Here is a 12720-nt window from a genome sequence, read left to right as displayed (position 1 = left end):
AGTGTTTTCCACTCACTTTTAAGTGATCTCCACCCCTCCTTGGTTTTGGTGCAAAACCCAAATGTCCTATTCTCTATGAATAGGAGGGAGTAGTATTATTTAAAAATATAAAAAAAACGTGGTAAATTTTTTTCACAATTAATACTTATAATTATCCGACCCGACCTAACCCTTTACTCAAAGGCCCGTTAATGATCCGCCCTATTATTAACCCAATCCTTGACCCGCTTAGTCGACCCGCCCATTAAACACTACCGCTCTCATCAAGATAAAGAGGAAAGGAACTTGATATACCCACCAAATACCAATCTTATAGGATTACAAGTTGTATAATTTTTAGTTCCATTATTTCACTGACAATTGTCTCGTGATGGTAAGACTTGTAAAGTGATCCTGAAACAAATTATTAACTTAAAATGGGGCCAATATATATCTTGTGCTCTTATAAGGTGAACTTTTCTGTATTTGGCTTATATACTGCAAAAAATGTTGCAAACTACTAGCCTTTTCTGTGACGGATAAATGGATATTAATCGTTAAATATAGACTGGGGAAGCCTTATCTATGTTCATGGACCCTGCTGGTTACCTGCAGCTACCATGTACTGAAATGAGAATTATGTTGTTTTTTGTGCCTTACTGTTTTCCAATAGCTAGGCTAAGTGAAATACATCTTAAACAACTGGAAAAGTGATATACATATGTTGCTTTCTTGAACTTACTTTATGATTGAGCTTGCTTATCGGTTGTTTCAACTTGTTTAATAATTAAGTCAATCAGTATATACTTTTGTTAAGGTATCAACTCAATCAAAAATTTGATGGTTGAGGCTGATACGAAAGAGAACATGTTTTTGGGGTTAAAGTTTTATGTTCTGTATTTCTGTTTTTCATTACTGATACAATGGCCGTGCTTATGTACATCAATGATAATCTAGGGTTACCTAAAATATAAAGATTACATAATTTATGAATTTCCATAATGACAATATTCTATGAATATTGATAGTGAAAATTTTAATAACCGCAAGCGCACGGTGTACGTGTTATGGGTCGAACACAAGGAGGCAAGTCAACTAATTTGTTTGCCTTATGACTATAAGACACGGATCAATAAGTAGCTGGGTTGGGAGACTAATACTACAATAAAATAAAACTAATAATTAAAGCTAAGACAATGATTAATACGAGAATAATAATAATAATATGACAAATTCTAAGGCGTCGGGAATCACCTAATTCTAACATGGGAGTTAATTACTCTCATAATTGTATGAAATTGAGTCATTGACATAATTAAACGTGATCTAATTAACCTCAAGCTTCCGCTCTATTGATCAATATCGGTTTAAGACCTTACTAGTGTTAATCCTCAAACTTCCGTTTTATTGGCTAAACTAATAGGAATTTAACTTAATCTCAAACTTCCGTTTTATTGAAAAGGATAATAAAGATATTTAAACTAAGATTCATTAAGCATAGGTTTAATCATAGACCCAAATTTCACACAATTAATCGATAAAATATCATCTCATGCTTCAAATTAGGGTTTATACCCTAACCCTAGAGAGGATAACTACTTACTAGACATGGTAATAAAAACGTAATTCATGATAAATGATGACTTAATAGAAACAGTAAACATAAAATGATGAGTGATTTCAATGCACAAAGATAAATAATAAAGCAATAAACAAAGAAAACTTACTAATTGAGAAGAACGAAAAATGTAAATTGCAAGGGAATTTATTGTAACAATGAAGTTTAGCAACAAAGAGCTCAAAGAACAAAAAGAATTCTGAAGATTAAAAATTAAAAACTAAACTGCTTTATCCTAAAAAATAAATAACTACCACTATTTATAGTGGCTCCAAAAAGTAACCATCGAACGCTCGAACAAAACATCTAACGTACTCGCGACGACTCGTGACATCAGGAGCCACGACTCGTCGCTTTGCTACTGCCTGGGGTATGTGACTTCAGTGCTTTGGCGACGAGTCGTGGCAACATTGGGGACGAGTTGTCGCTCAGCCTCTGGAATGCATTGCTCAGATCAGAAAGTATGCGACGAGTCGTGGCATATATGGGACGACTCGTTGCTTTGGCTCTGGACTATTATGCCGAGATCAGTAGATGTGCGACAAGTCGTGGCTTTTTGGCATGGCTTAGCTACAACTCGTTTCTTCCCCTTGGGGCTTGTTTGGCTCGATCTCTTCACTTCTTTTAAGGGTCTTAGGCCATTTCTCCAGGCCTCTACCCTCTTATCACCCCCGAGACCTAATAAAACTCCTATTTTTCCTCAAAAATTACATAAAATACATTATTCGGCATATGAAACAAAAATGTCAAATATCCCTAATAACACTACCTAAAACTCACTAAAACATCACATAAGGAGCATAAAATTAACACAAATAAGTGCAAATAATTGCACTTATCAAATATCTACTCCTTGATTTTATTTGTTTTCATATTCTAACACTCCCCCTCAAGTTGGGTTGTTGGGTCACCAATACCCAACTTGCACAATACTTCTTTGAACGGTAGAGTTCCCACTGCTTTTGTGAGAATATCTGCTAATTGACCTTCAGACCGTACATGAGGAAGTTTGATCATCTTAGCCTCCAAGTTTTCTTTTATGAAGTGTTTGTCAACTTCGACATGTTTGGTTCGATCATGTAGTACTGGATTCTCTGATATATTGATAGCAGCTTGATTATCATAGAAGAGTTTGCAGCTTTTGTTTGGAGTATGGCCAAGTTCAGTTAGGAGCTTTCTTAGCCATAGGACTTTGGTAATTCCCTCTGCAACTCCTCGAAACTCGGCTTCAGCACTAGATAGTGCAACCACTTTCTGTTTCTTGCTTCTCCAGGTTACAAGATTTCCCCCTACTAGAGTAAAATAACCCGATGTTGATTTTCTATCATCTCTGTCACCTACCTAATCAGCATCTGTGTAGGCAACTAGATCCAAGTGACCATTTTTTCAATACAGAATGCCTCTTCCTGGGGTTCCTTTAAGATACCTCAAGATCCTGAATATTGCTTCCATCTTTTGGACTTAAGGTATATGCATGAAACAGCTAACAACCCCTACTGCGTATGCGATATTTGGTCTTGTATGTGCCAGATAAATTAGCTCCACACTAATCGTTGGTATTGAGCACAATCAGTGGGTTCTCCGTCTTGCTTTGTATGTAATCCATGATTTACCATTATCGGTGTCAATGGGCTTGCAATCTAGCATCCCTGTCTCAGATAGTAAATCGAGAACATATTTCCTCTGGGATATGAAGATACCTCTGTGGGATCACAAAACTTCTATTCCCAAGAAGTATTTAAGTCTTCTGAGGTCTTTCAACTCAAATTCTTGGAATAATCTACCCTTGAGAGTCTCAATTTCTTCTTCATCGTCTCCGGTAATGATCATTGCATCCACTTAAATCAGGAGGCAAGTTATCTTACTTTCTCTTCTCTTGAGGAACAAGGTGTGGTCTGAGTTACTCTGACGGTATCCGAACCTCTTTATTGTTGAAGTAAATCTCCCAAACCATGCTCTAGAAGACTACTTTAGCCCATATAAAGCTTTTCTAATCTACATCCCTCATTTTCTACGAAGCCTGTAGAAAAACCTGGTGGAGCTTCCATGTAAACTTCTTCTTGAAGTTCCCCGTGAAGATTAGCATTCTTTACATTGAACTGATGAAGGGGCTAGTCTAAGTTTGCTGCTATGAAGAATAGAACTCAAATCGTATCAATTTTTGCTACCGGTGAGAAGGTTTTCGAGTAGTCAACCCCATAAGTTTGGGTGTACCCCTTTGCTACTAACCGAGCTTTGCGTCTCTCTATAGTCCCATCAGCTTTGTATTTGATTGTAAACACCCACTTGCATCCCACAACCTTGTTCCTATTTGGGAGAATGCACTTCTCCCATGTGCCATTCTTCTGGAGAACATTGATCTCTTCTTTCATAGCTTTACGCCAGTGGTCACTTTTTAGAGCCTCTTCCACTGTGTCTGGGATCCTTGTTGAGTTCAAATTTGCATTTAAGGCCAAGGCACTTTGTGACATATTTTCCCCTTTAGCATTATGAACTGGATATCTAGATCGTCTTGTCTCCGAATCATATCTCTTAGGAGGAATGCCTCATGTGAATTGAGGAGGCAAAACTTATCTTCCGTCACCTTGGTGATTCTGATCACCTGTCTCCCTACTTTCTCCTGCAATCACATTCTCAGTAGCAATCTCAATCTCAACAGGGTTAGTATCTAGAGTTATATCTTCCACTACCTGACTCACCTGGTGACAGACATGACCGGCGGAGGTAAAGGAGATGGGGGTCGCACAGCGTAAATGGACAGTTCGGTGGCATCGCCTACTTGCTCTGTGAGGTCTAGGTCAACCATCCACAGACTGGTTAACTATCTGAGATCGTCACCTTGCTTCTCCCCCTGACATCGATGATGGTTGTAGTAGAATTCTTTTTCAATGAAGTCACAATCCATAGTGGTGGACACCTTTTGAGCTAGATGATCAAAACACCGATACCCTTTCTAATTTCTCCCATATCCCACAAACACACATTTAACTGCTCGGGGCTTAAGTTTATTCCGCATTCGCTTAGGGCAATGAACATAGACAGTACATCCAAAGATTCTTGGGGGTAAGGAATGGGATGGTGGTATGGGTAGGTAGGATTAAAAGGTCTCCAGAAGGGTTTTGTGATTAAGGTTTTGGGTAGGGAGTCTATTGGTTAAGTAGTTAGTTGTGGCAACAGCTTCAGGCCAAAGGTATGTGGGAACATGGGATTCAAGCATGATAGCATGAGTGATTTCAAGTAAAGTTCTATTTTTCCGCTCGACAATACCATTTTGTTGGGGTGTATCAGGACATGTGGTTTGATGAATGAGCCCTTTACTAGTTATGAAGCGATGCATGTCTAAATTAACATACTCCCCCATCATTATCAGTTCTCAAAATTTCGGGGCTAGATTTGGAATTAGGTATATATCACGTGATAAAAATCAACAAATGTTTCAAATACTTCAGGTTTTTGTTTGAGAAAATAAATCCAGCTCATCCGGATACAATCATCAATAAAAATAACATAATATGAGAAACTATGTGTTCCTGTTTCAGGTGCAGGCCCCTAGAGATCAGAATGAATAAGCATAAATGGCAAATCAGTTTTATTCAAACTACTAGAGCACGAATGTTTTTGACTTTTTGCAAGAATACATGTCTCACACTTATAATTCAATCTAAACCCAGCACTGAAGAAAAAAGTTTCTCTAGATACCCTTTGGATGGATGTCCAAGACGTCGATGCCAAGTCCATAGTTATTTTTCCTTTGACCCATGAGCAAGAACGGCTTTGCCTTGTTGAATCGTCCCTTCCAAGTAGTATAGTCCACCTCTCTCAATACCACGCCCAATAGTTTGTCCTGTCTGAGCATCCTGCGCAATACAACAACCAGGTTTCTTGAGCACGGTGCAATTAAGGTCTCTTGTATGTTGACTTACTGACAAGAATTTATGAGAAAGAGCTGGCACAAACAAACAATTATTCAATGTGAGTTTTTTCGAGAAAGAGATAGTCCCGACTCCTTCTACTTTAATTCCCTCCCCATTAGTATTTTTAATTATATTTTTATTAGGCCTTTCACATGTTAAAAAGCCATTTGGGTCAAAAAACATGGTGTCTGCAGCCCCACAATCAAAAATCCAACCATTATCAGAAACTGACAAAGTATGATGTGAAGAGGGATTAAAAACAAGACACTCCTTCCCCCTTTCAGTCAACACGTGTCCCCCCTTTAAAATTGAAGGGTCACTTATCCCCCTTTTTAAGGGATCACACACTCTAGCAAACCCTACGGGTCATTTTCCTCCATTAGAGTCGTTTGGGAGAATGTGTTTTCTCCTTCTCTGCTACCTAAAACGCCACTTAAGGCCACACTTGATTCCTCTTTTTGGTCATCGCCACCGTTGAGATCCTCTGTTACACGTAGTCCCACTGCTGCCTGCTTGCTCTGTTCTGATTAGTGGGTCTGACCGCCGGTTTTCTTGCCTTTTTCTTTGCATCTGGCCACCACTCGGGGTAGCCCACCAACTTGAAGCACTCGCTCCTGGTATGTCGTGTGCCACCACAATGAGTGCACTTCAGGTGGCTTTTATAATCATCCCTTCGATAAGATCTTTCTGTTTTTCTCACTATGAAGCTACCTCCTATGCCCAATGAGTCAAGATCTGATGAGGGCTCTTGTTTAATGATGCCTCGCCTCATTGTTTCATGCCTGATACTAGAATAGGCTTCCTCCACAGTGGGAAGTGGATCTTCGAGAAGTAAATCTCTCCTATCCTTATCAAATGAGTCATTAATCCCTGCTAGGAATTGATATAGCCGATTTTGTTGTGTTAATCGGTTATAGATGATGATGTCGTTTGGGTCCTTTATGGGATTTGGTTGTCCTCTGTCGATTTCTTTCCACAAAGTTATTAGTTTGCTGTAATATCTTTCGATTGACTCATTTCCTTGCTGTATTTTGTTGGCCTTGACTGTAAGATCAAAGATCTGCAGTCCATCCCTCCCACTGCTGAATAGGGTCTCAATCCCATTCCATAAGGTCTTTACTGTTGGGTAATCAAGAAACTGATTAACCAAGTCTAGATCTATATTTTCAATTATCCATGAAATGACAATTGTAAAATGGGAATTGTAAGAAAATAGGGAAGAAAAACAAAAAATTGCCCTAATCCATTATCAAAAGCCCTAATTTATTATCAACCAATCAACAGCTTTGAGGGAATTTTGCTAGTATTATTGAATTCAAACAATCAACAAATCAACATTTCAAAAACCCCTAATCCAAAAGCCCTAATTTATTATTGAATTCAAACAATCAACAAACCAACATTTCAGAAATTCCCTAATCCATTACCAAAAGCCCTAATTTAATATTGAGTTCAACCAAGTAACAATTGAACACTTCAAAAATGCCATATTTTTTGAATTCATGACGGAATTCGGACAGCATAAACCGCAAGAAACACACCAAAATCGCATAAGAGGACTGAGAATCGAAACAAACAGAGAATCGAATAGCATAAACCCTAAATTTCGCTATTGTTCAAAAGAAACAGAGAATCGATCAGCATAAATCCTAAATTTCGCCATACCTGTGCAGTTTCTTCGAAGGAGAATCGCCTGAGAATCGATCGCGGGAAGGGGATACTGTTTGAAAGCTTTGAGTGTTATGGCTATTGAGAATGAGAGTGAAAATCGCATAAGGGACTGAGAATCGAAGCATAAAGGGCTGCTGTTTGAAAGCTAACGGTGAAAGTAATGTTTTTGTATGTTTAAAGCTACAGGAAATTTAAATGCAAATGTTGGATGCTACCATGTGGAATTTTCTTAAAAAGTGTTATCACTGGCATTTCAAGAAAACTGAATGCTACCATGTAAAATTTCCCTTAAACTAATGGCATTTGAATTAAATATCATCATCATCATCACCTTACGCAGTGTATCCCACCCATAAAACTATGAGCAGAGTCTAGGAAGAGAAGAACGACGATGACTCATATTCATAAAAAAGAGCGCAACCAACATGATGATCGGTGTTAATATATCATTTTTAAATGTCCTATACACGGACCAAGTGTTAATCAATTAAACTCATTGGACCATCACGATCACGTGCCATGACCAAGTATAAAAGTTGGCAAATATTAATACAACAACCATAATGTAAGACTCTTAGTTCTAAAGGATTGAATTAACTATATGAACCACTATTTTTTTTATATAGTATTAATTTAATACAAGTACATTTAATAAATAATACCTCTTGCCTATTAGTCTAATTTTCAAATATGGTTAAATTATCTTATTAATCTCATTTTTATTTATAGTATGTAATTTTTACCTTATTATAATTAATATAAGGAAAAACCATTAATAACTTACTTATTCCCATTTGACTCACCTAAAATTTGGTGAAAAGTCAAATAAGACTAATTAGAAGAATAGGAAGGAATATGAAAAAGAACATCTCTTTTATTACTTTTGTTTGGAAATGAGAAAAGAACCTCTCATCTCTTGATACGTACTTATATGTCTAAAATGTAAAAGGAAGATAAAAAGAAATTGAAAAAAAGTGGGTGACAAGATATGAATTTATTCTTTACAAATGGCAATGAACCACTTTTTTGTGTATCCTAAACCTGTAAAAGAAGTAATTCCAAAGCTGAGAAATGAGCAACCTTGTCAATACTTTTATCATTTTACATGCTTTAATAGATTATTATCATCTTAAATCAACTCAATACATATAAATAAACGATTTTAATTTGTTATAACAACCTAACCAATAAGACAATAATAAGCAGCCAAACACGGTACTACTAAATATAGACTATAGTAAATAACACTAAGTGCAGAAAATACAAGAATTATGGATTTCGACAGAGATTGGTACAGAGAAAAAGCGTCGCGCATAGCTGTGTTGGCACATATTTTTGGGATTATTGCTCTTATTCTAATGCTTGTTTGGTTGTTGCATTATCGAGGAGGTTTTAATCTTGATGATTATGAAAATCCTACTCGTATTTTCAATGTTAGTGACCATATTTATTCAACTTATATTTTCCCTACCTCCTTTTCCTAACTACATTTTTAATCATCAATGATTTTACTTTGCTGCAGATTCATCCTTTCCTCATGTTCTTTGGGTTCATTTTTTTTGCTGGGGAAGGTAAGTTTTTGCTAATCTCACTGTAATATAATTGACTGGCTAATTTATTTTTAAATTTATGATTTGACTAAAATTGCCTGAAAATAATCCAAAATTGATCATTTGTTTTTATTGTGAAAAAGGGATCACACTAGGACAAGAACTTGAATGTATGTTAGTAAATATTATATTATTACATTCCTTTAAATTAGTAGAAATGCGGTGTTTTTTAATTTAAAGAAAAATATTTATATTTGGTAATAAATAAAAAATATAATAAATTTTGTGGATGAAATTAAAATAGAGTTAAAATGTATGATAAAATTATAACAAAGTAATGGTCCTAATAGATCATTGTCTAAAAACTAAAATGCCAAATTGAGTTGAGATAGACCCAAAAAGCAAATGTTGTTAAATGAGTAGGACAAATGGAGTAGTTTGAAGGGAAAAAAAAACTTTTTCTACTTATTAGCTTGTCATTTGTATTTATGTATTTATTGCCGTATAGGGGCGAAATAATAATTGGCGACATTTTGAAAGCCCATGCGCAATTTTAAAATTCTAACAATTTTGTATCTATAGACACTCAATATATACTATGTAATTTAATATTGAGTCCCCTAATTTTTCGAAGCCTTGTGCGGTCGAACATGTTAAACATGCTCCAAATCTCCCATGTTGCCATAAAAAAAGTAACGATTGCATTTAGGAGTAAAAAATACTGAAAACAATAACAATATTTGTGAAATCTTTTTTTTTTTTTTGACTTATGATGAATTGATAATCCAATGTTTAATATGCAAAATTATGGCAGCTATGATGGTGTATAAGACGGTGATAGCTGAGCCAAGAACGCAGAAGATGATACACATGATAATGCACATAATAGCAATAACTCTTGGGATAGTAGGGATATATGCTACTTTCAAATATCACTCCGCAAAAAACCTAACAACTATGTACACCATGCATTCTTGGATTGGCCTTGGTACCTTCATTTTATATGGCATTCAGGTAAAATCATTAACTTATATCCCCCGTTTTATTAAAAATATTATTAAATGACGGTAATAAGAACGTATTTTAATTAGTGACAAATTTTATTATCGGGCTTGTAAATAAATAGCAGGGATATGAGGCAGGTATATATTTAATTGTTTTTAACATGATAAAAAAATAAATTTGAACTAATATATTCTATGTGACTAACTAAAATGAAAAATCAAGGAAAATGAGGTGAAAAAGTGGATAAAAATGTTATAAAACTAAAAAGGTAGTATATTTTATTGGAAAGTAAAACAAATGTGCAAATGAAATAATAATGTAAGTTAAACGTATAAATAAGAATTAAAAAAGAGTATAGGTTGGTAATAATGGTGACTTAAATCAGTCTTTATCATGGAAGAGGTGAATTATGGAGACTAGGAAAGTCACGGCTCACGACATAATGAACGGTCCGTGAGTTTAAGTGAAAAAGCTACTATTTTGAGGAAGCAAAAAGCCACGAACCGCGACCTCATACGCGGCTCGCGAGCAGGCTGTCAAAAGTTCCTGTTTTGTGGTTTTGTCCAGTCGCGGCTCACGACTAATTGTACGACCCGCGACCCGGCTGGGCGTTTTTTGCGGGTTTTTTTCGTGGGTTTTTTTACAGTGACTACTATTTTTGGCCGGTTATTTGTGAATACTTGGAGCCCAAGTTTTCTTTTAAGTTGGTTTTATTATATATACCCCTCTTACTAGTACTAGGGTTTATCATTCACAAATTGAGAGAGAGATCACAAGAGAGTCATTATTATTTGTGAGTGTTATTGTGATTCATCTTGTAAATTCTTTGCGATCATAGTGAAAATATTTGATCTCGGGGCTAGTGGACATAGCTATCACATTGATAGTGAACCACGTTAAATCTCTTGTATCATTTTCTTATTATTTTGTTTGATTTTCTTTATTGTTTCATTATTGTTCATCGATCTTATTTCCGCTATCACACAACATAGGTTATGGCCACAAATAGAATTAGGGTAAATTCTATAAGACAAACTAAAATAAAAAAATTGACAAATCAACTTTTGTTATCTAAATTTTGTGCTACATTTCTTCCTAGAATTGTACTAGTACTATAGCAGTATATTATATATAGAAATATAATATTTAAGTTAACCTATAATTATAATTTATGTGCAAAATTGTAGTGGTTGGTGGGGTTCGTAACATATTGGATACCAAGGAGAAGCTCAACAAGAGCAAGATTTGCACCATGGCATGTGAATCTAGGAAGGATATTACTATATATGGCAATATGCACAGCTGAAACAGGATTGATGCAGATATTCACAATCCTACGTTTGGTGGCAAGTCATGAGGCTCGGTTAATCAACTTTATTGGCCTTGCTATTTTGCTCTTTGGCATTACTGTTGATCTTTCCATCTCTTTTGCTCGCTTTGGCCATATTAATTAACTTAGACTTATTATTTTTCTTATGATCAAATACTCATTGTGTCATTGGATTGTGTTGTAATATATTTTTTCTGTGGTGAGCCTTACATGTTTCAGAGTGAAGTGTGTGTTCAATATTTTTTTGGATTGGAATTGTTGGTTGAGTTTTTAAACCATCTTGTAAATGTGAATGATTGGGGGAGACTTGCATTCTTTAATGCAGAATTTATTTAAAGACAATGTGATTATTGTTCAACTAATTTTAATTGTGTTTATTTTATATTATAGAAAAATCATCATATAATTATTCAGTATGTTTTTTCGTTTTTTAGTACAATGCATGTTAAATTTTATACATAAGGTTGTATTACCGTATTACTCTATTATTATCAATATTAAATTTTAGTACAAAGCATGTTAAATCATTAAGTTTATGCGCGCATAAACTTCTCCTTATACTTAATCCAGGTTGTCAATATATTAAATAACTTTTGTTTACCATTGTATAATTTATTAACCTTGTTCTTCATATTATTTTCTATTTTCCATACACATAAAAATGTCTAACATCTACATTTTTAGAATAAAGGCTTTAGTTCAATTATGAACTAACAAAAATCTTTAAATTGTTTATGTATTCTTTAATGTTAAGATTGAGTTGATTAAGTTTATAATAACTAGGGGCAAAAAAATAAAAAGAGGTGGCGACATATAAAAAGGGTGGCAACTTGTATCAATTCCCTTCAAAAATACAGTAAGTCTGTTATGGGTCCGTCTCATAATGAGACAAACGTATATGTTAAAGCAAGTACCAATAATATTAATGATGACGTTAACTTTAAACATATAATCGAACATGCATTGTCTTGTACTTTAGAGAGGGTCGATAAAGATGTGTCGAATATGGGTGGTTTAAGGTTTGGAACGGTTGATGAGAGTTGCTTAATCAAAGCAACAAATAAAGAAGCAGAACAGTGAGTGACTCGACCAACCGCTCGATCGAGTGAAGTATTGCTCGACCGGTCGAGCGGTGCTGGCTCGGTCGAGCAAGATGTCGAGCAAGGTGTGCAGAACAGGTCAGTAGCTTTACTGGAAGCTCGCTCGACCGAGCGAGGTAGTGGCTCGGGTCGAGCGGAAGTTCAGCAGACTACTTTGGATTCTGTTTTGGTCAGAATGTGAAGTGACTATGCAATTATTTCGTGCATTACTCTATTGTTTATTGTAATGTTTATTGTCATAGTTAATTAGGATGTTACATGTGAGTTTATGGTGATTTATGAGGGAATACTAAGAGTGATGAATATATTGGCTATAAATAGGATTCATCACTCATAGTAACATACACCACAAACACACATATTGTTGAGAGGGCTATTGCATTGTTAGAAATTTGAGAGTGTTCTTACTTTGCTTTAGTATTTGTGATCTTGAGAGGTTGTTCTCAAGATAAGGGAGGTTTATTATATTTGTAATTGTTGAATTCATTATAATAAACTATATTTGAGGGGGAGGTATTCAAGATACCTCATAAACACTTGTGTTCATTTTGCA

General features: G+C 35.4%; 1 protein-coding gene across 1 annotated transcript; it reads left to right on the top strand.

Moving 5' to 3' along the window:
* The first annotated feature begins 8326 nt into the window (after nucleotides 1-8326).
* Nucleotides 8327-11457, top strand: LOC130808182 (probable transmembrane ascorbate ferrireductase 3). The gene is made up of 4 exons (XM_057673651.1): nucleotides 8327-8615; nucleotides 8705-8753; nucleotides 9547-9746; nucleotides 10925-11457. Exons 1-4 carry the CDS (start codon nucleotides 8454-8456, stop codon nucleotides 11189-11191), a joined length of 678 nt encoding a protein of 225 aa, XP_057529634.1. The 5' UTR covers nucleotides 8327-8453; the 3' UTR covers nucleotides 11192-11457.
* Nucleotides 11458-12720: the final 1263 nt, after the last annotated feature.

This window comes from Amaranthus tricolor, chromosome 3, assembly GCF_026212465.1.
Source record: "Amaranthus tricolor cultivar Red isolate AtriRed21 chromosome 3, ASM2621246v1, whole genome shotgun sequence".
Lineage (NCBI taxonomy): Eukaryota > Viridiplantae > Streptophyta > Magnoliopsida > Caryophyllales > Amaranthaceae > Amaranthus > Amaranthus tricolor.
The sequence above is the reverse complement of the archived record's forward strand: the minus strand, read 5'-3'. Positions and strand labels throughout refer to the sequence as shown.

Coding starts and splice junctions, on each gene's coding strand:
- LOC130808182 (XM_057673651.1), top strand. CDS start 8,454: ATGGATTTCGACAGAGATTGGTACAGAGAAAAAGCGTCGCGCATAGCT. Junction 8,616..8,704: donor ATCCTACTCGTATTTTCAAT/GTTAGTGACCAT, acceptor ACTTTGCTGCAG/ATTCATCCTTTCCTCATGTT. Junction 8,754..9,546: donor CATTTTTTTTGCTGGGGAAG/GTAAGTTTTTGC, acceptor AAATTATGGCAG/CTATGATGGTGTATAAGACG.